Source organism: Corvus moneduloides, chromosome 4, assembly GCF_009650955.1.
Source record: "Corvus moneduloides isolate bCorMon1 chromosome 4, bCorMon1.pri, whole genome shotgun sequence".
NCBI classification, from domain to species: domain Eukaryota; kingdom Metazoa; phylum Chordata; class Aves; order Passeriformes; family Corvidae; genus Corvus; species Corvus moneduloides.
In genome coordinates, this window is record NC_045479.1 from 6,659,505 (window position 1) to 6,684,428 (window position 24,924).

General features: G+C 50.8%; 2 protein-coding genes across 9 annotated transcripts in view; both read left to right on the forward strand.

Moving 5' to 3' along the window:
• LOC116443526 (sodium- and chloride-dependent GABA transporter 2-like) overlaps positions 1–10,990 on the forward strand; it is a 38,673-nt gene extending 27,683 nt beyond the window's left edge. The window contains exons 10-17 of the mRNA XM_032107728.1: positions 2,946–3,049; positions 5,759–5,883; positions 6,437–6,549; positions 6,696–6,833; positions 7,882–7,984; positions 8,606–8,706; positions 9,141–9,311; positions 10,482–10,990. Coding sequence (XP_031963619.1) covers positions 2,946–3,049; positions 5,759–5,883; positions 6,437–6,549; positions 6,696–6,833; positions 7,882–7,984; positions 8,606–8,706; positions 9,141–9,311; positions 10,482–10,601 — 975 coding nt within the window. The 3' untranslated portion in view covers positions 10,602–10,990. The remainder of the gene's footprint in view (positions 1–2,945; positions 3,050–5,758; positions 5,884–6,436; positions 6,550–6,695; positions 6,834–7,881; positions 7,985–8,605; positions 8,707–9,140; positions 9,312–10,481) is intronic.
• A 1,978-nt stretch (positions 10,991–12,968) lies between these two features.
• Positions 12,969–24,924, forward strand: part of SLC6A12 (solute carrier family 6 member 12) — a 53,738-nt gene continuing 41,782 nt past the window's right edge. For 3 of the 8 annotated variants that reach the window (XR_004239947.1, XR_004239948.1, XM_032107716.1), the window contains exons 1-2: positions 18,939–19,010; positions 21,032–21,136. Coding sequence is in view for 4 of the 8 variants with exons in the window: in XM_032107716.1 (XP_031963607.1) it covers positions 21,096–21,136 (41 nt within the window). In the remaining 4 variants the exon portion in view is untranslated. Of the gene's footprint in view, positions 13,179–17,919; positions 18,410–18,922; positions 19,011–21,031; positions 21,137–24,924 lie in introns of those variants that run through there. The other 5 variants (XM_032107722.1, XM_032107720.1, XM_032107717.1 and 2 more) reach the window with 4 other exon arrangements.

Sequence of the window (24,924 nt, forward strand, 5' to 3'; positions counted from 1 at the left end):
TAGCCCACATGAGCTCTGTGGGTCTCGAAGGGCAGTGGTGTTGCTGGTGAGAGGCTGGAGGAGGCTGGGCCCCTTCCAATCCCAGTGACCCCACAGTCCTGGGATTTGCTGCTGCTGCTTGACTCCATCACCAGTGGGTCAGGAGCACACATGGCATCAGTCCTGTGGCAGTCCTTTGACCCCCAAGCAATTTGGGAATTGCAAGGAGACTGGGAAGGTTGTAGATGTCTCTTGTCTTTGGCCCAAGAGCTGTGGTAACCTTTAAATGTGTGAAATAATGTGCATGCAGCCTGAGCTGGTGTTCACAGTCATGCTAAGTAGGATCATAAGCTCTGCAAGCCAAGCTTCGCTTTATTTACAATTTCAGCCCCAGGCTGCCTTGCTTCAAACAGGATCATATGCTAAGACAGGTTCTGTATTCCCTGAAGATAGCTCTGTGGGGCTGGGCTCCCACACAGCCAGGTGTGCACCCCACAGGTGTTAGATTGGGCAGAGCAGGCAGTGAAGTGAGGAGCCCACAGACCCCACGCTGGTCTCTGCTACAGTCAGGGTTATCACTGGATTTTAGAAATGAGCCACGTCATAAGCCACAGAGCTAATGAAGTTTGGCCTCTTGATATTTGGCTTCCAGCATGGCTGGTAAAGCACCAGTTCTTTTCCTGCCTGAGGGGTATTTCTCCTTTGCTTGTGTGATTTATGTGGTATATAACACTGGTTGACTCTTCTTCCCTGTAGCTTTCTGCTCAGTGGGGACCCTGAGTTTCTGTCTTTTTCCCATTCCCTGTCGTGCAGTTCATAGGTAGTTGATATCCTTGAGGTTTCTGACAACTGTTAAATCTGGTTGAAAAGCATCAACTGAGTCTAATGTTATGACAAGCGTGGGGTAGGCAGTTTAATGGCAAAAGTCTTGTTATCTTGACAAATTAAACTACAAGAGCTACAAACCCCATGAGAGGGTGTGTTTTGAGCTCAAATTTGATAGAAAACAAGCTCTAGCAATGAACAGCAAAATAAAAAGCAAACCTAACAAAGCATTTGATCCCAGTCTTTGCAAAGATGTTTAAATATTGATGCAAAGGTGTCTGCTGGTCCAGCTCACCTCAGTGCCTTGCTGTGCCTAAAATGTAGCTACAGAATGAAAGCTGTGCCCTTACTGCCCACACAAGCACACTGATTCTTTAGGAATCAATTTAAAAAAGAGCTTTGATCTTTTTTTTAATATTTTTGAACTGAAAAAAATTAATACCTTATGCTCTAAACCCATCTTCCCATTCATCTCCAAAAAGAGTAAAATACACTGAGGTCAATTACTTTTTGACTTCCCAGTGCCTTGAATTAGTTGTTCCAGTCCCACCTCATCACCTGTCCCTTCCCATTCTACAAATCAGAGATTTGATCTCACTCTCTGCTTGATCAGAAACCTAGAGTCCAGGGTTTCCATGGACTTAAGTGAAGGCTGTGGGGTTGAATGTTAGACAAGTGGCTTGCTGAACAGTCAGGGAGAGCAGTTTCACCAAACCTAACCCTAGCAGCACTTCGCCTTCTCTCCCTGCTGGGGTTGGCAGCAGTGGGCAGGGAGAGGATTTATTCTGTGCATCTGTGCCTTGAGCCAAATCCAGAACTTCTTCTGGAAAAATGGCAGCTAATGGGATTGTAACACGCCTTCATAAGGCCCATCAGCCCTGGAAAGAGAAGAGGTAAATATAAAACAAAACCTCTCACCGCATGATTAAACTTTGGCCAGTACAAAAGAGGAAAGGCAGAACCATGCATGGGTGAGGTTGGCCTGAGCAACAGGGGTGGTTGGGCAGGTGCTGTCCAGCTGACCATTGCCTCAGGACATGAGGTCTTGGCTGACAGATACAGGTGTGATTTGAAGTCATCAAAACCACTGTGGTGCTTTCCATTGGCTCCTGTTCTTCTCAGAGGGGCTCTGGGGCAAGGCTGGCGTTTGTCCGAGGGCTTACTGGCACTGCTACTCTGGGAGAGGGGAGTGTAGTCAAACGGAGACTTTCCTCATACAGTTGTCCCAGTAATACTTTTCTTCTGCTTTTCTTTTGTCTCGAGAATGTGGCTACCCTTCAGCACTGGCTGAATGACTGTCTTATCTCTGTTTTATAAAACCCCTAGTAAAAAAGATCTTTGAGAACAGAGGTTTATTTAATAATCTTTGTCATTGCTTCATTCCTCACCATTGATTCCTGCTTTCACTACTGTCTGCAGAAGGCAATGACAGTGACTGAATTGGTGACTGCACACAGCTAGGCTTTCAGATGAAATTTGGCATTGACAACTGTCAGCCTTAGAGCTCTGGGATGTGTTATTGACAGTGAGAGCAGAGTGCCTCATGGGAATAACAGTGTTCTTGTATGTTCTTTTAGGAGCTGTCTTTTGCAATCGTCTCTGTTTATTTCTAGTACTCCTACCCAGTTGAATTTCTTTTAAGTTTTGGAGCCTTTATGTGAGGTCTTGGAGGGAAGGGCCACCACCACAAGCTGTATGTACTCACGCTGGCCAGTGGGAGACTAGGCTTGTTCAAATCAAGTACCCTTCCTCTGGTGGCAGAGGGCTCCTTCAGCCCTCATGGAAAGTGTTTGTCTGGTCTCCTGCTGCTGGAAGGCTCTGGAGTGTCACAGGGTGCTGCAGATTTGTCAAAGAAAGAAAGGTGGTGATGAAGAGCTACATGTGGTTTGGGTGGATGAGGCGCCTGACGTATCCCTTCCCTTTGGCACTCCTAGCCCCACTGGGTGCCTTGCTGAGCACTGCAATTCCTGGCACTGTACAAGCTGCCTCTAGAAAAGGCTTGTTTCAGTGCGGAGTACTGCTGGCCTTCTGACCCCTGGCCTTTCTGGTGCTTACAGCAGCCTCCGGGCTCTGCCTCTTCCCATCTGTGCAGTGTCTGTGCTGGCCTTGTCTTCTCACCTCTGTTTGCATCTCCCTTGCAGGTCTGGATGGATGCAGGCACTCAAATCTTCTTTTCGTATGCAATTTGTCTGGGATGCCTGACGGCTCTGGGCAGCTATAACAAATACCATAACGACTGCTACAGGTAACTGCTGCCTCGAGCCCTCCCCTCCCTTAACACCAGTGATCTGCTGGAGGCTGCCGGCCTGTGGAAGTGTCATGATTTCTGTTTCTACTCAAGGCATAGGAAAACTCTTTCCAGGTGTTTTCTCCCCAGATCCAGTTCTCTGTGCTTTATACCCAGGGGAATTTTCTGTCTGTCCCCTCTTCCACACTTGGCAAAGTTAGATCCTCTTCACTAGTTTTGTGACCCCAGCCCACACTACAGCCTCTCCTATTACATGGGTGCATGAGTAGCCACAGGGGAAGCAGAACTGTGAAGTCTAATGGCTCTCAGCTGGAGTCCTTTCACCCTGTGATTTATCCTTCTGTGGTTCATTTGGAGGCAGTGACTGGCACAGCTGTCACTGGTTCCTGTGTGCTATCTATGGTTACATATGAGCCTGCAGATGTGACTTCTGTTTATTGCATGCTGGACTGCAGGAGCAGAAACGGACCAGGTTGCCAGATGGAATCAGGCTGCTGAGTTGCAGTGGTCAAGTGAAAATTAACTAATTTTGCTGTAGGTGTATCCATCCCCACAGTTAAAAGGCTTGTGTGAGAGGAAGAGGCCACCTGTCTTTCCACACTTTCTCTACTGATTGGGTTGCTCCTGGCATTGACTTCTCCTCCCATCTTTTAAGTTCAAAATTGTGGTTCAGGCACAAAATCAAAGGTTCAGGCACACCACTGGCTACGTGATCCTTGCTTGGCATCTTTCGTCATTTTAGGAGTTCATTCCTGCTGCGAGGCTGCCTCTCCAACAGCAGCTGGGCTGCGATTCTTGTTTCTTTTCATGTCCCTTCTCCCACATCCAGTTTTGAGAGAAAAAGCTGTAGGAAAAGAAGAGGTAATGGGTCTGTCTCTGGCCTTCAACATGTCCTTGGACATTAGCCCTTTGCATCCCCAGTCTAATATATAACATGGAGAGGATGACAGGGGCTGCTCAGCAGCAGGGTTGTAAAGAGCTTCTGTAACTGCAGCTGGGAGTTGCTGTAGAAAGGGGAGAGATGTCTGTTTGCATGCTGTGCTGTGCTTTTACCCTTTGTGCTGTTCGGCATTTCTAGGAATGCTGTTCTTAGTTTTGGTATCAAACCTTTGACTAGCCTGTTCCCAGGCGTGGACCCAGTTTTGATGAGTCAGTCCTGTGCTCTACAAGCTTAGTTTGGATAAGAAGCCAGAACTAGGCTTTAACAGGGGAGATGGACATCAGCATGGTGTCCCACTTTGTTATACCAGGGCAGGTGTAACCTTTGGTGACCTGGAGAAGGATATGGGCAGTAGGAACCATTGTACATATGGCAGTGATCCTAGATGGCATCAAACAGCATTGACCATTTCTTGTTTCCTGTCACCGCAAGGGAATTCTTCAGGCTCCCTTTCAGGTGTAAATCTGCAGAGATCTCTTTGATCTGGCCATCCCCTCATTTTACTCTCTACCATGACACCCCTTCCCACCTTCCAGATAAAGGGAGAGCACCTTCCAGCCCATGCCTTTCCAAGGAGGGTTTGACCTGTCATTGATACATCCAGGGGAAAGAGGGAGAAACACCAGGAAGGATGAGGAACTATTTGAAACATGTGAGAATTTGTGTCAAATTACTGAGAATATAATTTGAGTGGAGAGCAGGCAGTTTATAGCCACTGGAGAAATGAGGTTCTGGCTTGGGCTTCCCATTGGGTAGCTGGGATTGGTGGAGTGTGGCCTTCCTTTCCAATTGGGAGATTCATTGGGCCTTAGAAAACAAATGCAAAGGCAGAGCAGCAGTGCTGGGTGCTGTGCAGTCTTTGACAATGCAACGAGCTGTGCTTTGAAAGGAATAATCTGAATTTGTATGACACCAGGGGCTTTTCATGAATTGTACTTTTTCTCTAGAAAAGGTTGCAGACCAAGAATAGACCTAGTTAACATGCAAGGAGGAGCACAGAGCCCCAAAAATGCTATATAAATAAAGACTGATACAGAAAAATCACATGGGATTTGCAGATTAGCATTTAATAAAGTCAGAGCAGGCCATGAAATGCCAGAAGGGGTGCATTCAGTTTGGTTCAGAATATCTCAGAATGATGCTGCAAATGTTATTGTTGTCCCCAGGGTTGCAGTCGCAAGAGGACTAGAGAGACTGGAGCGTGAAAAGGAATTGGATAGATAAGAGATGTTCAGTTTAAAGTGTTGATGGATGAGAATGAGATGAAACAGAGACAAAAGGGAATAGATCAGAGAAAATAAATTGGATGGCTGTGATTATCTTTTTCTCATAATGCAACACCAGGAGATACCTACTAGTGCTGAGAACCCAGAAGATTGTCACTGGTCCAAGAAATCTATTAAGGAAAAAAAACCATGTTCCCTTCTCAGACAAAAATAAACTGTTACATGCTGCTACAGGGGGGACCAGGGGAGAGAGAGGGGAAAAAAAAGAGAAAAAAACCCCTGGCATTTAGATGTGTAGGAAGACTATCTCACAAGCAAGGAGCTTAGGCGAGAAATGCATTTTTATGCTGTCCTTGGACAAGGCTTCCCATGGGGGAGTCCTGCTGTGTTGTCCAGCCTGGGGCATCTCTCTGCAGCTCCTGGTGCTGAGTCAAGCTGCAGGTGTGCTGGGAGAGACACAGTGGCTGGGGCAGAAGAGTCCTGGGGGGCTGCCATGGGGTGTGGGTCATACATGGCTGATGCTTTGCCCCCTTCTCCCAGGGACTGTGTGGCCCTGTGCTTCCTCAACAGCGGCACCAGCTTTGTGGCTGGCTTTGCCATCTTCTCCATCCTGGGCTTCATGGCACAGGAGCAGGGTGTGCCCATCGCCGAGGTGGCCGAGTCAGGTGAGTGGAGACCCTGGTGGGATGGGGCTGTGGGGGTGCTGCCACTTGAGCTCCCAGCAACAGGGGGATGCCTGCAGCTGCAGTTTCCCATCCTTTGCTCTCCACCTCCAAAAAGCAGGGAGAAATGAGTGCAAATGAGTGCACACTCATGAAATACTGAGATGTAGTGGCAGTGGTTTGAGGCTAATAAAAGCTGCCTCTAAGGGTAAGGGTTGGGGTTAGGCAGCTGCTGTCTCTTGTGGGGAGGGTGCTGAGGTGACTGCATGGCATACGCCCAGGCTTGTGCCATGGTCCCTGGGCTCAGAGGCTTCCCCTGGCTCCCAGTTCTTGCAACAGTGAAGAAGCCAGAGGTTGCTGTGTCCCCTTCCCTCCCTTCCTGCTTCTCCTTCACTGCTCCAGGAGCCTGAGTTTCATGCACAGCACGGGTATTACTGGAGTGAGAGGCTGCATGGCCACAGGCTGTGCCTTGGCTGCGTGGCTGCCTCAGGCACGTCTCAACCAGCTGTGCTGTGCTGCTGCCCATTGCCTGCTCTGAAAGCCCTTCTCCCTGCAGGGCCTGGCCTGGCATTCATCGCCTACCCTCGGGCTGTGGTCATGCTGCCCTTCTCCCCGCTCTGGGCGTGCTTCTTCTTCCTGATGGTTGTTTTGCTGGGACTGGACAGTCAGGTAAAGCCGCAGGAGCAGAGCGATTCCCTACGAGACAAAAGCCACTGTCTCTTCAGGACAGGCTTCAGCTTGGCTGAGGGGGAGCCAGTGGGGCTGGGAAGCTAGTCAGGATGGGCTGACAGAGGTGGGATCTCTGCTTTTTGCAGTTTGTCTGCGTGGAGAGTCTTGTGACGGCTCTTGTGGACATGTACCCCACCATCTTCCGCAAGAAGAACCGCCGGGAGACCCTCATCCTGCTGGTCTCCATCCTCTCATATCTGGTTGGGTTGGTGATGCTCACAGAGGTATTTTGGGCTCAGACCACCTGCATGGTGGTTGACAGGACAGAGTGGGACCTGGTGGGTGGTAGGGTCACCACTGGGGCTGCTGAGTCCCATCCTGCTGCCCTGCGCCCTGTGCCTGCAGGAGGCTGCCCTGCCCTCCTCATGCCATTTGTGTTCTCCCTTCCAGCACTTACCCCTTGTGCCAGTAACAGTCCTGATACTTCTCCTGCCAAGACTGATAGCTGGAGCTCTGGACAGCCTATGTTTTGGTTATAAATTTATCTTTACACAAACCAAACCTTTACAGCTGTAGCCTGTTGCATGGGAAGGGGAGTGTGTTTGTCCTTCTCTTTCTTCCTGACTGGAGCTACAGGAGCACTTGGTACAAAGAAGCTTGTCAAGCCTGAGTGCACCCCTTATCTATTATACTGATATCCTCTGTATTATCCTTGTGATTAATTGCCTGGGAGCTTAACTGTTCTTGTTCAAAACTTTCAACTCTGCCTAGCAATATGTGTGTGTGGATTGATGCTGCCAGAATGCTCTTGACGCTTTCTGTTTTCATTGGGGCATAACTTTTGAAAAAGCTGTCTCTGATGTTGTGCATGCAACATAGTGCCTGGACTTACCCACAGGCCTGTTTTGTAGGTAGCCCTGCAGACTTGGGTAGTGAAACAGCCAGGCTGCATGTAGTTATTTCCTTCTGCAAATTGGGACTTTAAAGTAAATCAGATGGATTGTGTGTCTTAAGGGGGTTTCCATCTTCACTTCGAGCTACAAGAGCTGCCTAGGTTTTGTCTTCTCCTAAAACATCCCCACAATCTCTGGCAGTCAGCTGCCCTCCGCTGTGCTGCCCTGCATTGAAATGAAGGGTTGCAGACTCCTGAGAGCAGCAGGGTGGCTGCGTGTCTCTGTCAGGCCTTGGGTAAAAGGGATGTGCCCTGTCCCAGAGAGGGAGATGCCTCCAGCTCTGGGGAAGATACTGAGTTTGTTTCTTGCTCTGGCTCTAGCTCTTTGCCTGATTCCTTCCCCCTCTCTCTCACCTTGCTGCCCACTTGGCCTTTCCCAGGGTGGGATGTATGTCTTCCAGCTCTTTGATTACTATGCTGCCAGTGGCATGTGCCTGCTCTTTGTGGCCATCTTCGAGACTCTCTGCATCGCCTGGGTCTATGGTGAGTATGAACTACGGGGGTCCCCAGCTCTGGCATCTCAGGCTCTTGTCTGGTTCATCCTCAGAATGCTGGTCTGTAGCTCAACTTGGTAATTGCTTTGCAGTGCAAGGCAGAATTTAAATCCTTGCTTTGGTGCCCCTGGGTTCAACTGGCAGGGACTTCCTCACAGGAACACCCTGGGGGATCTGCTTGGCAGATTTCCCCTGCATGTTCCTATGTGCTCCTGCTTTTGACACCCTCCTTCCTTGGGGAATTGGAGATGTCTGGAAAATCTTTTCTCAACCTTTGTTTAGAGGTTTCTGAGAATCAAACGTTTTTTGAGAGCCTTCTATCGGCATTGGCAGTCACCAGGTATGGGTAAAACCTGGGCCGAGGTCCTAGCCTTGGAGAGGATGAGGGGCTGGCCCTGCTGACCGACCGAGCTGTTCTGGGGGCATAGGAAATTAGTCCAGGACAAAGACTGAAGCTGGCCACACTCCTGAGGAGCTCCCTGACCCAACTGTTGACTGTGCTGAGGCTACTGCACCTAAACAGTGGTGAAGCAGGACCCTGGACACACAGACCCTGCTGCCCTCCTTCCCTGGTGGCAGTGAGGGATCCCATCCTTGCCCTCTTCTGCAGGTGCTGAGCGTTTCTACGATAACATTGAAGATATGATCAGCTACCGGCCGTGGCCCATCATCAGATACTGCTGGCTTTTCATCACCCCTGCAGTTTGCATGGTGAGGGCACACAGGAGGAAGAGCTGTGGGGAGGAAGATGGGCAGAGCTGGGTGCCCCTGAGATACAGACACCTGCATTTATACAGAGGGATGTGCATATGTGTAGGGGGTTGTGTGGCCTGTACTATGGGGGCCTTTTGTTATTTGTGCTTGTTGCTTTGGGGGCTAGGTGTGGGGCTCAGCAATGGGGAGAGGGTCTGCTGTGACAGAGGTGTTTGCTGGTGGGACAAGCTCCTTGGTGCCATGACCAGTGTTGCCTGTGGGGGCTGTCCCAGCAAACCCTGTTTAACTGGAGTCCCCTCTGTTGCTGCCCTGAGGTGCTCCTTTTTATCATGAGTCTCTGCGCAGGTGTGTATTCACCAGGAAGACCTCTCTTTGCTCATGGTGTTGATTTTCTTTCTCTTTTTTTTTCTTGGTCTCTTTTACCTTGCCAGGCAACCTTCCTGTTTTCTTTGATCAAATACACCCCGTTGACGTACAACAAGAAGTACGTGTACCCGTGGTGGGGAGACACCCTGGGCTGGCTGCTGGCCCTCTCCTCCATGGTGTGCATCCCTCTCTGGGTTGTCTACAAACTCTCCACCATCAAAGGCTCCCTCAGAGAGGTGAGGTTGGTGGGTGCTCTGGGATCAGGGCATGGGCTGTGCTTCGGTGTTGATCTCCAGCCCTGCAGCAGAATCATTTGTATGTTGCAGGTTGATTAGCCAGGAGCCCAGAATAAATCAATTGAATGAGTTAATTGCTATAACAGACTTGGGTTTTTTTAAGTTCTACCTTGCTGGAGGGCTGCTCCAAGCTGGCTGCTGCCTCATGGTACCCTTTTTTTATTTCTTCCGTCTCTTCACAAGCACCACCAGGAAGAAGGTCATTAGATAGAGAGGATAAAGATAATCTCCATGCTGCCCTTAACTGAGGCTTGAGGACTTCCTCTGAGAAAGCTCCAGATCCCCTGAGCATTACGGTCAGCTGAGTTCACCAATCTAAGCTGAGGCCATAGGGTCGGAATGGAGGGGATCACTGGAAATTTGGAGTTTCCATCACATTCTTAATGCTCTGGGTCTGCCCTGCTTCCAGAGTTGCCGTGATGCATTGCTGGTTGCCCTGGTTTACACTGGAGGGGCAGGGAACTAGAAAACCAGGCCTTGCTCCAGTTGAGCATCCCATCCCTGCCACAGCTCATAGTTTCAGAGTGAGGCTTCACAAACAGTCCTGAACCCCCAGGATCCTTCTCATTCCCTGCCTCCTGCAAGTGTTCAAGAATGGGTTGTGACAGCAATGGGTCCCTGACCCCCGTGTCCAGCACGGACAGGGAGGAGTGGGAACAGCTGCAGGGGCATGGCAAGGCTGCACAGCATGATGTGGTGTGAGAGTAACCCCTCATGCACTTGTCCCAGTTAAAGCCAATCCTGTGAGCACAGGCTCTGTGCTGATGGAGGGCATGACCTGGAGGTCCTTGGTCACCAACCTGCCTTTGGACTGTTTTCTAGCCCTGGCCTGGAGCAAACGGAGGACAGAGCTTTCTTCCATTGTCCATGTGTTAGATATCTCACGTGCTCAGTGACCTGTGACCTTGCCTTGGGACAAGCAGTTGGAAGATGAGTTTATCCCCTCAGTTTCTGCAGTGCTGACTGTCCTTATTTTGGACATCTGCAGCATTTAGGGACCAGATCTGCAGCTGGGCCTGGCGGGCCAAATGAAACCTGTGACTGGCAGGGGAGAGCCCAGATCACCTTTTGTCCTTGCAGCAGTGTTTAGTGCCTGTCTTTGCCTTCCAGAGGTTCCGCCAACTCACCTGCCCACTTGAGGACTTGCCTTCCAGGCCGGGAACAGGACAGCCCCTTCCCTCCACCAGAGCTGGCCTCCTGACGCTGACAGAGCTTGAATCTCATTGCTAGGACCAGTGTGGCTCTCCCTCCCTCCCCCCTGGATGGTTTCTGTACAGCCTTTGCCACCTGTTGGATAATGCAAGGATTCTTCACTCGCCAAGAAGAGAGGGATTTCTGGGCTGAGCTCCCTTCTCTGGGAGATTTGAAGGGCTGAGGAAGAGGCTGCCATGGAGATGGTCTGTGTGGAGTTAGCAATGCACCTTAATTCTCTCCCTGGAGAGAGCTCTGAAGGAGCATGTCAAGCACCAGTGTTCCTGAGCATTCCCAGGCTTCTGGTGGGCAGAAAGGAAGGACTGACCCTGGAGTAAAGAGTGTCAGTGTCTCAGAGCTGTGGCTCCAGTGTGGACATTGGGAGCTTCTCCATTCATTCCATTAAATCTATGTTTTTCCTGACTAGATCTGCTCTGTCTCAGTTTTGTCCCACCAGCATTCCTTGCCAACAGCGTGTTAGGTGAGATGTGTGTCAGTGGAGCTGTGCTGGACATCCTGGTCTGGATCTCTGTTACACTGGCACGGTGATACGGGAAGGTGGCCAGAGGAGAGGAAGCTTGGTTAGGGTAGGAAGGGAAACAGGGAACAGTGGTTCAGAGGCTCCTGTAAGTGGTAGGCCTAGGGTACCCTGGTGAAGGGTGCAATGCCACCTTCTGCTGGAGCCATTGCAGAAATGTCATCTGTCTGATGAGTCACTGGGCTCTTCCTGGGGTGTGGAGGAGCATGTGGATTTGTGTTTTCTTCTTGCAGGTCAGGGATCATGGGAAGCTCTCCCTTGCCTCTGCAGGTCTGTGTCTTTTTCCACGCTGACTACCTTCCAGGTGCTCTGGAGCCAGTCATTTTGGTTTTCCTATGAATGGCAGAAGGGCTGAGTGGTGGATACGGTATCTGTGTGTTATGTCAACAAACAGGGTCCCTCGTTTCCAGGCTGTTCGGGTAAAAAAAAAAAAAACAAACCAAAACCTCAAAGAGCTTGTGTTTCAAGTGCTGTAGCCGCAGCATCCGAGGAGGGCAGCCAGAGGACACGTAACCCTGGGAAGCTGGATGGCTCCCAGGAAACCCTGAGGAAGCTGGAGCCTGGACAGAGCTGAGCCAGCAGCCGGAGGCGCTCAGCTTCCTGAAGCACACAAGGACACTGATGGGCACCACGCTACGGCCAAGGCTTCTGCTGCCGCGGGCACAGGAAGCCGCGAATTAAAGCAAATTAAAGCGAATTAGAGCAATCCGCGCCATTAGCCACAAGGTGGCCCCAGGCCCCCAGCCACGGCCTTCGCGTGGGATGGGGCCGCGCGGCGCCCGGCTGTGAGGGGCGGCGGCGCCCGGCTGTGAGGGGCCAGGGGGACCCGGCTGTGAGGGGCGGCGGGACCCGGCTGTGAGGGGCCAGGGGGACCCGGCCGTGAGGGGCAGCGGCCCCGGGCTGAGGGCCAGGGGGACCCGGCTGTGAGGGGCCAGGGGGACCCGGCCGTGAGGGGCAGCGGCCCCGGGCTGAGGGCCAGGGGGACCCGGCTGTGAGGGGCAGCGGCGCCCGGCCGTGAGGGCCAGGGGGACCCGGCTGTGAGGGGCCAGGGGGACCCGGCTGTGAGGGGCAGCGGTCCCCGGCTGTGAGGGGCAGCGGTCCCCGGCCGTGAGGGGCAGCGGCGCCCGGCCGTGAGGGGCAGCGGCCCCCGGCCGTGAGGGGCAGCGGCCCCGGGCTGAGGGGCAGCGGTCCCCGGCTGTGAGGGGCCAGGGGGACCCGGCTGAGGGGCAGCGGCGCCCGGCTGAGGGGCTGAGGGACAGCGGCGCCTCGGTGACACGGCCATTCTACTCCCCCTTCCTTCCCGGTTCCCTGTGGAGCTTTTCTCTGCAGACATCTGCCTCCCGCAGGGAACGGTGATCTCAGAACTCTGCTCCCAGCTGTGGTACGAACGGGTTTAGTCCTCTAGGCAATGACATGTTCCTGAGTTTGGTTTTCCTGGGCTTAGTTTTCCCTAGTTTAGTGTTCTTGGAGCCTAGGAACCTGAGATGGGAGATAGGTCTGTGACGGAAAGGAGTTTGCGGACCTTTGTTTCTGGAGGCTGTGAAAGTGCGATGAGCACGGAGGGGATCTGCTGCCGGGAGGCTCTGTGGCGGTGCAGATTTCACCTCCGGGAGGGAGCGCCCTCGGAGCTGTGGCCCTCCAGGGCTTCTCTGGCTCCTTCCAGCATGGCTGTGGAAACCTCACTACCAGCCTGTTTTCCCTTTTCCCAGCCTATTTTCCACAGGGACTGTGAGGTGGGTGGGTTCCTTTTACTAGGCTGCATGTGCAACCATGGGTTGCCCCCTTGGTAGGTCTGCACCTCCCACATCAAAATCTCAAGTTTCTGCATGTCTCCCTCCCTGCCTCTGGAGAACACTGGGAGGTCGGGAGCTCAGCTGGCTGCCACAGTTTTCATGGGCGGCCTAAAAGCCTCAGAGCTCCAGATTCTCCTGCTACGACTGCGCTTCAAGGTGCTCATGCATGAGCTAAGGGTAGTAAAGAATCCAGAAATCCAGGGAAAGCCCCTTTTGGAGGAGACTCACAACGGAAGGAAGACAGAGCCAACCAGCTGCCCTGCCACGTGGATACGGAACTGGCTGGTAAAAATTACTGCTAGAAATGAGAGAACTGAGTTCAATACAGAAATTCCAGTAACAGAATTTTTATTCATGCAATTTTAACCTTAAATAGAATTATACTTTCATTTTCCAGTACTATCTATAACAGGTTTGTCCCACTGGGAAGATATTTTAACCATAATAGAAAACTGTGATTGTCTGCAGCTATCTCTAAAATCTGGCTGATACAGAAAGTCTACTTGGCTGCATGGAGGCAAAGTGTGAGTTTGCTGAAAGGCTTGTGACTTTCTTTGTTTCAAAATAGACTGGTGTCCAGTGAATTGGGCATGTGGCTTATTGATCTGGTTATATACAAGCCAGGAAGTCTCCCAAGCCTGTGTTCTTACATGACCCAATTGCTGTAAAACATTGGATGAGCTAGGTAGGTCAGATAAGCGAGAGAACCAAATGTTTTGCTGAATACTCTTAAATTAGTGTCTTGTTTCTGACAGGACTTTAAGGAAAGTATTAGATTTGATGACACCTGGCTTGACATATGAACCAAGTATATTCTATCTTGGTCATTGAAAAGGTTGATGAACTAAATTTGAAATTAATTTATTTGAAATTTCCAGACATGAAATTTTTTTCCCAGCACTTTTAAGACCCCATGCTTAAAAAAAAATTTTGGTGAAATTTGGAATATGGTGATTTCAGCATACAGTGACTGTTTATGATTTGGAATATGGTGAAAGGGATTTTCATTGCATCCAAGATCAGCCTTGCAGTCTGTGGAATTTGCACCATACTTTCACCAGCTGGGAGATGCTGATCTCTCTTTAGACAAGAGGTGTGTGGTCACTGGGTATTTCCCACCTTCAGAATACAAAATCTTTAGTCTGAGAATTCAACCCATTACTTACTAGATAACAGGCATGAGATTAAAGAGCCTTTTTTTTCATGGATCATTTGGTGGTGGTGGTGGTTGTGATTTTTGGTTTTGTTTGGTTTGTTTTGTGGGGTTTTTGTTGGTTTGGTTTTTGTTTGGTTTTGGGGTTTTTTTTCCTTTTTTTTCAAATGAGAAGTTCACCTACAAATAAAGAAGTCCCTGAGATTCTGCCCCAGGTCATTGGTGATTGGAATGACCTGTCCATCCATCTGTCCATGAAAACCAGGCTCTGCTTTTCCGTTTCTGGGTCAGTGGTGCCTGGGGAGAAAACTCAGCCCTACTTGTCCATGGATGGAGATGCTCACATAGGGCAGGGAAAAGACTTCAGATCCGAGGGACAGACCTGTGGATGAGGATGCATCTGCTGTCATGGAGAGCATCCCAAATCCTGGGATGTTTGAACAGATGCTTGAGAAGTCTTTTTCCTTTCACCTTTAGTGATGTCTACAAGGCAATTTTTCATGGCTGTTGTAGAAGCATGTATTGTGAGTCATGTTGCACATTTTGGTGACAAGAAGAGTGGATGTGTTGGATGCCATGGTGCATAAATGGAGAGAACAGAGTAAGATGAACATGTTAACTCGAGGGATACCTTATCCTGTAAAGCAGAGATCCCCAAATAATCTGTTAAGTGTGTCCTACAGGCAGGTGCAAATGAGCATATCTCACAGAGCAGGCGTTTGGCTGAGCCCTTGTGTGCTAACATCATTAGCAGCCTGCAGGAGGGGGATCTGCATGGCAAAGATAAGGGAAGCGTGTGTGGGGGAGCACAAAGGCACATTTGGGAAGCTGTTACTTCCAAGAAGTTATCAGTGGTTTGGTTACCCCCTTCTCCACCTGACCTGCCCAGAGTTGCAACACCTTGGGCAGCAGCAACAGGTGCCTCTCTGTGTCTCCATCTGACCTTGTCCTTCACATCCTTGTGCCCTGTGCATCAGAGGTGTTTGCTGTCACATGTCCCACAACACCAGGCTCAGCTGCCCTGAGGAAGCAGGGAGGGAAAGCAGGAGCAAACAGGCACCTACCCTCGTGTCCTCTGCCTGCCTTTGTTCTGTGATCCTCTTGGTCTCTGATCAAGAGTGAGCATTGCTGTGGGGCTCAGAGAGGCTGTACAGATGTCTCCTCAGCATTGCCAGTCCTCCCTGCTGACCACCTTTATTGCTGACTCTGGGCTCCTAAGCCATTTGCCCTTGCCTCATCCTCTCCCGTACCAGGAATGCTGTGAAACGGGATGTCTTACCCTGCCTGTACTTCCAAAGATTGGAGCCCAGCAGGAGAGCGGTGCTGTGGCTGCTGGAGCCCGTCGGGGTTCTGTGGGGCCTCATTAGCTCTTGTTGCTTTGGTTATGTTCACTTGTGATTAGTTACAGTGAAACTGTTGTCAGAAGTCACAGGCTTACTCAAGCAGAAATTAGCCATAAACATAAAAAATAAATTATACTAATGCCTAGGGGAAAATTCCCTGCAAACATACTGTTCAGTCAGCAAGGCATGTTCTCAGCATAAGAAGCAGCAGTGTTGTGCCCATGAGGGAACCAGAGTTTCTCCTATTTTGTTAGCAAAAGTGTTACAAGGCAGGATTATTCTGGGCAAACATGGGCAGCCGTGGCTTCTCCCTGCAGGTGGCTCAGCGAGGGGGGCAGCCAGGGCTGCAGGCTCCGCTGACTCCAACAACTGCCCCAGCAACTGCTTCTGCAGCCTCTAATGCTTGTAAAGCACAGCTTGGATTCACCCACAGGGTGTCATGCTGACAAACCTCTCCCAAAATCTGGGCTAGGAGGAGATTTGAGTTGTTTTGCCTTGAAGCCTTGTGTCTCACTGGCTCGGGGGTTCCAGGCCTTGCTGCTGCCAGGGAGCATGGCCCTGAGGTTGGCAGCCTGCTGATCTGGGCTGGCTCTTCAGCAGGCATGTCAGAGCTGGCTTGAAAGGGTGGGGACACCCAGATGATAGGAAAAGCCAGCATGTATTCCAAGAAAAGAAATGGTAAAAGGAGAGGCAAGAGGGCACTGCCAGCTGGCAGGCAGTGAGCAGGGTGGGGAAGAGGACAGCTTTGAGGAGGTGCAGGACAGATCTGAGGTAGGGGTTAGCCATCCTTTGGGCCAAAGGTTGACGCAGCGGCCTGAGTCCTGGTCTTCAGCAGCTCTGGGCCTGCCAGGTTGAGGGAATCTGGCCCTTTCAAAGAGAGTTTTCTTACTCTGCTCATGAGAGGAGAAGGAAACCCGTGCAGCTGGCTCTGAGCTAGCAACTGCAGAGAGAGTGGGTACCTCTGTGTGATTGGACAGCAGTGCTGCCCCAGTTCCCCTGTGCACCCTTGGGTGCAGGAATGGGGCTTCCTCAGGATGCACCGTAGGAGAGATATGGAAATCTGAGTGCTGCTGGTGTGTGAGTCACAGGTCACAACAAGGGGGTCCCAGGTCTGGGAGGGGTTCATGCTGCCTGGGATGGGGGATGCTTTGGACATTTCCAGGATTTATTGCAAGCAGTGCTTCCCTTTTGGGGATGAGTGTTTAAGAGCAACCTCACCCACACTTACGGAGGAGGAGCACACATTATGGGGTGACCTGCAGTCAGATTGTCACATCCTTTAGCAGCCCTGTCCTACCTACACAGCTGCTCAGCCCAGAGTCCCTGCTCAGGGCTGACTGTGCCAGCGAAGGTGGCAATTGGTGGTCAGGGAGAGCCCTTTCCTGGCTCTCTCCTGGGATGGGACTGAGCCCAGTCTGTACCCCATCAGTTGAGCTGCTCAGAAGGTGATTTTTGGTTTTCAATCTGGGTCATCACACTAGTGAAATTCCTCTCATAGAAGCTGGTGTGGTGAAAATATGCCCTGTGCCCATAGCAGGATTTAAAACCCCTGTGAATTATTGCCTGGTGGGAAACTCTGAAGCCTGAGTGTAACTTCTGGTACCTTCTGGGCTGGAAAACAGAAATAGCCTTTTTTTTCCCTCCTGGAGAATGATTTTCACACATTGCTGGATAAAGTTTTCATTTAGGTTGACTTTCTTCTTGTTTTACCTTAATGTCACAGGTCATTTCCCATCTACAGCTTTGCAAAAACCCTGCGATGTTCCTGTGCAACCCTTCAGTATGGATAAATCAAGTTTTTAGGTCAGCTCTGCTTACCTAGGCTTATCTCAATCCCCTTTTCATATCTGGATAACCTCTATTGCACCTTTTTCTCAGTTGTGCTGGGTCATGCCAGTCCTCTGTGACAGAACAGGCAGTGGCACTGTCCTCCATGAGCAGGGTCAGAGGCAATGCAGAGCCAGCACATGCTCTTCACCTTGCCGTCTTTCAGGACTTTGGAGACAGCCCCTAAGAGGTAGAAGACATAGCCTGTCCCCTCTGATGTTGATGCCAGATCTCACAAAGGAAGAATCAGCCTGTATTTCTTTGGGTATGAGACCAATCCTCTCAACCAGCCCATGGGGTAGGTGAAAGCCAGAGCTTTGACAATGGCATGCTTGGAGTGTTTAATCCCAGAAACAGCCCCAGGTAAATGGAGACGTTTTCTCCTACTGCCTCCAGCACTGGCCTCAGTGGTTTGTCCTGAGGATCCCAGCCAGCCCAGGGTTGATTCCCCTTACACATCTCTGCAGCATCGTTTGTCCCCAGGGCAGTCCAGCATGCTCTAATGGGATCTGATTCACTGGCTTCTAGCACCCGTGGAGGATTTTCTAGAGACAGCATTACAAACTATCTCTACAGAGTGTGCAGGCAGGTAAACCTACTTCTTCCCCACACTGTGGCATTGAGGCCTTTTGTCAGCTCCTGTGTTTCCCACTGAGGGGCTGAGAAATGCTCCTCTGGTGAGTCCAGACATAGCTGAGCACGTGTTGGGTATGTCCCATGTTCCCTCCCACATGCTGCTCTGGTTTGACCACATGGGTGCATGAAAAGGTCAGTAGGAGTTTGGCAGGCACATTAACAGACAAAGCAAAAGACAAAACAGTGATAGCATTAAACACAACCATTAAAAAGAAAAAGAGAGAAGCTGAGCTGAAGTATCTCGAGAAAAACGGTGTAACTGGAATGCCTGCTACTGGTGTTGCTCATGAGAAGCTCCGGAAAAGCACATCAAGGCTGAGATGGATACAAAGAAAGCTGCCAGGGCAAAGGCACAGAGGGATTGCTCACTTCTAGTGAGCACCCAGACACTGTAAAGACTCCAGCAATGCCTCTCCTTGCTGACAGAGCTCTGTCCCATGAGCTGTGTTTGTACTCTCAGCATATGGCACAGGCACTGAGGGGGCTGCGTGACCCCAGAGCAAGCGTTCCCCCTTCAGCCACCCGCTGCCTTTTGCTCCACCTGCTGGATGGTGTTGGTGAGTCTTGAGCTTGGCCACAGAAGAAAGTTTAATGTAGTGCTTCATGGAGATTCATTCTGCATGTTTGTAGGATGACATTGAGGGATGCCTCTATCCCACTAAAGTGGTGGAGCCCTAGAACAGTGGGAATATGTGGCAGCCAGCCTGGGCCATGCTGTGGGGTCTGCAAGGGAAGAGTTCCCACCCTGCCGAGGACAAGAGGACGTGGAGTTACTCCCTGACTGCTGCAGTTGATATTTTCAAACTCTGGGCATTTACCCTGCCCACCTGTGGCTGTTTTCTCATCTTGCTTTCTTGTCAGGGCCACAGTTCAAGGTCTGGAGAGGTGCATGTGGTAAGGGAATAGGGGAGAAAGTTCTTCTGTGCTGATGCACCTCCCCTCCCTAAGTCCCACCACCCACGCATGAGCTGGGTGATAATTTGGTGGGGGGAGCTGGTGGAAGGGGTGGGGCAGGAGGAGGAGAGAGGGTAGTCTCTGCCTTAACTCTTGCTGTATCTCTTTGGCACTCAGTGGATTCCCTGCCTGGACTCCAGTGGGACGGGAAAGGACAGGATAGGACGGAGGGGCTTGCCTGGGGAAGACCTGCACTGGGTTCAGGTGAGTTGGGCGTTTGCTTGTTGAGCAGATCACCCTGGGAGTGCCGGTGACTGCAGTGCTCCCGCAGCCAGCTGCTGCACGCCAGCTGCTCGCCGTGCTCTGGAGAGCGGGCCAGCAAATCTGCAAGGGCAAAATCTTCCCAACGTTAGGCAAAGGAAAAGTGAGATGGAAAATAAGGAGCAAATAATCAGTTTGGATCAACCCAGGGAAGAGGTTTATCTTTCAATGGTTCCTTTGGAAAACGAAAGGACAGGCTGAGATGCTGCTCAGGGGGTGCCAGGAAGCTGAGAGCAGAGATGTGCCTGAAGGATGGGTAATTGGTACTGAAGGTTGCGGCAGCAGAGAGAAAGGGAAAGAGTGATAGATAAGTACTCAGACAGCAGAAAGATTGAGGAGAGAGATGAGAGTGAGTGAGACAGGGACAGGGATGAAGGGCAGAGATAACTGGTTGATAATAGGTACAGGAGCCAAGGTGTTAGGAGTGGAGTAGGCTGTAGGCATTCCAGCTACTGCCAGCATGAGTCCTCTCCTCCTGTGCTGCCCTGCAGAGGTGCTGACCCTAGTGCATTGACTTGGGGGCTGCAGTTTTAAAAGATGTGCCTGGGAGTGCGCTTCTTGTTCTTCTTGCCCCTGAGGTTTCATCAAATTTGTTCCTCTAGGGGTGAGGCAGGGAGACAGTTTCTGCACGTGCTAAACTCTTGGGATCTGTGGGCATATTTGTGAACAAATGCAAGCAGAATACATGAGGGTTTCATAACACCTGATCTGTGTCTTCTTAAATCAACAGTGCTTTTAAAGTAATCACTACTAATCAGGGCTTTCATCTCATGCCAGTGGAAATGCCATTGCCCTAGTTTTTCCTCTTTGACAGCAGCTGATATGAGAGCCTGAACCTTGGACCTGACCTTTGCAGCTCTGCAACAGCCCAACTTTGCCGGATTCATGGCTGCAGATGCGGTCCCTGCAGAGGGCAGGCTAAAGAGCCTTGTGCCGTTATCTCTACCTGACCGTGCTCATGGGCAGGGCTACAGGAAAGTTTCGGTGCCTGAGCCTGGAGAGCAGGTGCCTGGCCCCTCGGAGGGTGCAGGTGGGATGCAGTCCCACCACATTACAGTGTGCCATTACGGCAGGAACTGCTGGAAAACGCTCAAGGCACTGCTGGAGTCATGGTGTCCATGCGCCTCTGCCTGTGCTGATTTCACCTGATATGACTCATCCTGAGCAGCGCCTGAAGATGGCTGAGCCTGCCCAGGATGTGACACAGGGTGCTGGGATCCTTCTGCAGGGCTGAGCAGGGAGCACAGCGAGGGGACAGTCATGGCAGGGAGCCCCTGTCACCCTCCTCCTCACTGGCTGCACACGTGTCTGTGCTGAGGGACCGGGCTCTGCCACACACGTTGCTCGCTCCCCTCATCCTCCCTGCTGGGAAGCATAAGGCAATGTGTCATGCCTCAACCTTGCCTACCTTTTGGAAGAGTCTCGCTTGAGTGCTCTTCCCCTGTGCTCCCTGTTTCTTTCCCATCACTGACAGCAAGTGCCCTCAGGCTGCACTTTTGGGAGGTCAGGCAAGGTGTGCCTCCCTGGAGGAGTTTAGATACAAGTGCCGAGAGTACTGTGATGCCAAATTCCCTGTGCTGCTCTCCCACCTCTGAACCACCGGCTGCAGTGCTGGCTCCTCTGCTCTCCTGCTCCAGCGGCTTTGCTTCCCACTCTTCCCTGGCCCTCACCCCCAGCCTCAGGCTATGCTGGAATGGCAGCAGGTGGCCAAGCTGCAGGGCTGGGGGCTGGCAGCCTCCATCTCTTCATCTCACCTGCCCAGGGCTGCTGGCTGGTGTCTTGCTCTGTGAAATTGCTGCCCCAGAGAGGTGGCAGCCCTGTAGGCATCCTGCAGACTCTGTCCTGTCCCTGTGCAGCACCTCTGGGCTGCACCACAGGTCGCTGCCCTGCTGTGCAGGGGCCTGTTTGCAGGAGCCAGCATGACTTTTCACCCGCTGTGCCATTCACCTGCTCTGCTCCTCCAGCCAGTGACAGGAGCTGTGCTGGCCACATGCTTTGGCTGCACACAAGGACCTCTGAGCCAGCCTGATGCAGCCCCAGGACTTCAGCCAGACACCTCCAGCCATGAGGTAGGTGGCTCTAGGGACTCCACTGGGGCCTGGATCTGTGTCTGTACCAGACCTATCACTGGTGCTCTGTAAGAAGGATGGATCCTGCTATGGCTGGCCTTCCTGCTGTGCTGCACTGGATACAGCCAGACTATGGGCTTAATGGAGGTCTTGAGAGTATATGGTTTGATGCAAAGGCTGGTTTCTGGTCATATTCAGATACCATTTATGGACTTCATCAGTTAGTCCTGTTTTTTTTCTAGGCTAGAGAAAGAAACAACCTATGCGTCTCTGTAGCCCGCAGCAGGGCTGGTGAGCCATGGACACCAACAGAGACTGATCTGGCCCTGGGAACAGCAGCCTACATTGCTTTTAGCAAGAGATTTGCCACTGATCCTCAGGAAAGTGCAGGCACTGTTAGGGGCTTTGGCACCCTCCTGCACTGGGGGTGTGTGCTCTGAAGGGTGAGGTTCTATAATTCTTGCAGCTTGTATTGCAGATGTTTGTGTCTTTAGTAAACTCACAGTTGCTCCTTAGCTCACTCTTTCTGGTCTCAGTAAGTAGCAAAGTCACTGACTGCAAAAGCAGTGCTCTTATTTCACATTGGAGAAACACAGGTAGGATCTGATTCTTGTATCAGCCTCCTGTGCCTCACGAACCTTGCTGAACAGATGCTTTCAGAATACCCTGCAGCCCACAGAACCTGGAAGTTAATTGGAAAGTGTAAAGAAGCCAACTAACTTACAATTGCTTGAAATGAAAGGCATTTTAATTTCATCTGCTGTCCTGGAGTTGATCAGTTTTTCTACATCTTTCCTTGTCTTTCTCTGATATGCAGCTGGAGTGAGCCATTCTCCAGCAGCATTCCCGTTTGGAAGCAGCTGTCCCTGCTCCCGTAGCTGCTCTTAGATTGGCCGGAAAGCACGTGCTTCCACTGCTAGTGTTTTCTTGTCCATCTTGCAGAGATGACCTATTGCAGTAGCAGCCCCCATGCACTAATTCAACCGTGTTGTTTCTTAAGCTGTACCTTGGCTCTGCTCTTCCTCGCTGAGCCCTGATTTCCTGTCTCTGCTCCCACAGTCGCCCCCACCTCCTGCCATCAAAATGCAGCGCAGGGTTTCAGCTGCCGACTAACTGCTGGCTCTGATTGTGCAACCAGAGAATTTTCTGTGTTGTCCTGCTCCTCCTTTTGTAACACAGCCCAGTCTTCTTGCTTCTTGATTCTTCCCTCTCCATCTTAAATTGCAGCTTACGTGCTTGCTTGCTGCTTGTTTCAACATGAAACCAAGAAATATAAATGCAGTGCAGCTGTCTGCGTTGTCACCTGTGATTCCTCATTCTGCAGTTCAGGCAGCGCCTTCAAGTGTCCAAGGGAGCTTTAACACTGTGCTTCCTCTCATAAATGTTATCAGCTGCTTTTTAGAGACATTTCTGTCTGCTGTTCTCTCTGTTTCACTATTCCCTCTGGAGATTGTGCTCCTCTCATTTGCCTTATGCTAGAACAGCAGAAGAGGTCAAGCGGAGGATGTGAACTTCCCAGCAGTATGAACTCCTGTCTGACAGAAGTCAGGAACAGGCAGTAAGCTTGCAGGAAGAAAAGCTTTAGGAGAATTGCTATTGGCTTCTTCCTCTGGCGCCAAAACTCCAGGTGGCTTCTCTCTCTTGTCTCTCTCTTGTTCCTTGCCTCACCTGAGTAACTTTAAAAAAGCCCTTTTTTACCCTGAGAGAGGCTGAGGATAGCACTATGTTTTGGTTCAAATGATACTTTCTTTCTCCTCTTTTTATTTCTACCTCCCACCTTCAGTGGCATCTTGTTTCCAAACAAAGCCAAAAAATGCTGTTCTGCGTATCTGCATTGTTTGTTCAGCACATCATAGGCAACTGCTGAGTGACCACAGTGCTTCAGAGGTGCCCTTGGTTTGCCTTGCCCTTTGTGACCACTCTTGAAGGATCCCATGGTGGTAGGTGTGGGGCAAACACAGTCCAGAATTTGTGACCAAGGGGAGACTGTGTTGCCCCATTCAAATGTTCAAGAATGGAACTTGTTGCTCTGTGTCTATGGCTGCCTGCATGCTGCCTGCTCTCTTTCCAGGTCCTACATGAACCCAGGTGTATTCTTATATTCCCAGCAATAAATATTTTGGGAAAAAAATATGGCTAACTCCATGCAGCAAGCCCAGCACCAAATCCTGTACCATTTCCTATGGAGCTGCATAGAGGGAGCCCACTACCCTCTGTGGGAAGATGACAGACTACAGGTCATTTCTGTGAAGGGCAAAAAAACCCATCTCCTCCAAGTGCTGAGGGCTGAAAATACAGCAGAGCACCTCTAGAAGGGACCGGTGGGGTCAGAGGGAGCTGAGGAGAGAGGGTGGTGGTGGTGGCTGAGAGTGTCCAGGAGAGGGGTAGACTGTGGATTGCATCAGATGGCATTTTAGCAGTTGGGAAAACTTCATGGCAAAGGGAAAAAGAGGCTGGGAATGAAGTAGTCATAGGATTTTTTTCCAAACATTGGTGAAGGAACAGCAGAAAAAGTGCAGGCGAGCAGTGAGGGGCACAGTCTTTACTCCAAACTCATGTATTAAGGAAAGGGCAACCAAAGGGAAAGGAAAATGTTTGCCTGTTGGGGAGCATGTAACACAGTAGGTGGCTGTGACTGCTGTGGGAGAACCAAATTGTTCCTAGCTGGAAACAAGAAGTTATTTGAGTCCCCATCTGGCCTGAGAGCATATAGAGGAGGGGCACAGGAGGATTAAATGTTCAGGAAAAGAGCCAGAAGGTGTACGAATAGGTTTTCTCATAGAAACAGCAGGCAAAGCAGAGAGGGAAGTAGTGGGGATGTGTAACGTGCATGGCTTTGTTTGGGAAGGGAGAAGTTGTAGTTCATGCCATGAAGGGCCACAACTTTGGGCACCAGTTTAATCCACCATCTGTTCCCACTTGAAAAGGTTTGATTTCATAGCCATAGCTTTCCCCCTTTTTAAATCAGGAAAATCAAGGCGGAAGTGCTGTGTCTCCCCTGCTGTTCTGTGTTTGTCCCAGCTGTGTTCCTCATTGCAGCATCCCAACTTCTATCCTTCATGTTGGCTTATTCAGGAGTCAGAGGACAGATACAGAGTCCAAGTCCTGGTCCAGGTGTCCCTGAGGTGGAGGCTGGTGACAGGGTTGGGGCTGTGGGCTGGCACTCATGCATTCCCTTCCCAGGGCTAGGTGAGAGGAGGTGATTCTCTGATTGTGATCCTCCTCTGCACCCATGTGTGAAACAGGTCTAGCAAAAATGAAATAAACCACAAATATTAGTAGAAATAGGCTGGCTTTTGGATCCACCTTACATTAAAAGAATAAAACCAAAGAATTAGCTAGTCTTCTCCTGCCAGCTTCTTGGGACATTCTCAATAAACCCAGACTTAAACATCATTGTAGTTGATAACGTGCCCTGGACTGCAGCAAATTAGACTGTGCCAAGGACTGTGACAGATCAAACACGTTTCATTAAGTACGTGTTACTTTATCTCTCACATTTGACAGTGCGTGGAGCTCTGCTCCTCTCAGAGATGAGGAGGCTGTGCTGCAGCATCGGAATAAACTGATTAGCCAGCTGGCAGGCCTTGCTGCAGGCAGGCAGTGGGGAGAAAGGCTTTGCCTGGGCTTCAGAAGCTGAGAAATGGCTGGCAGGAGGACCTGATGATTCCATCTCCCGATCCAACCCAGCAGTAGGGCTAAGTGAAGGGGGCAAAGCTGGGACTGGAAGGACCTCTGTGCCACTGAGCTGCTGGTGAGCTGCAGAGCTGCTGCTGCAAGCCAGCATT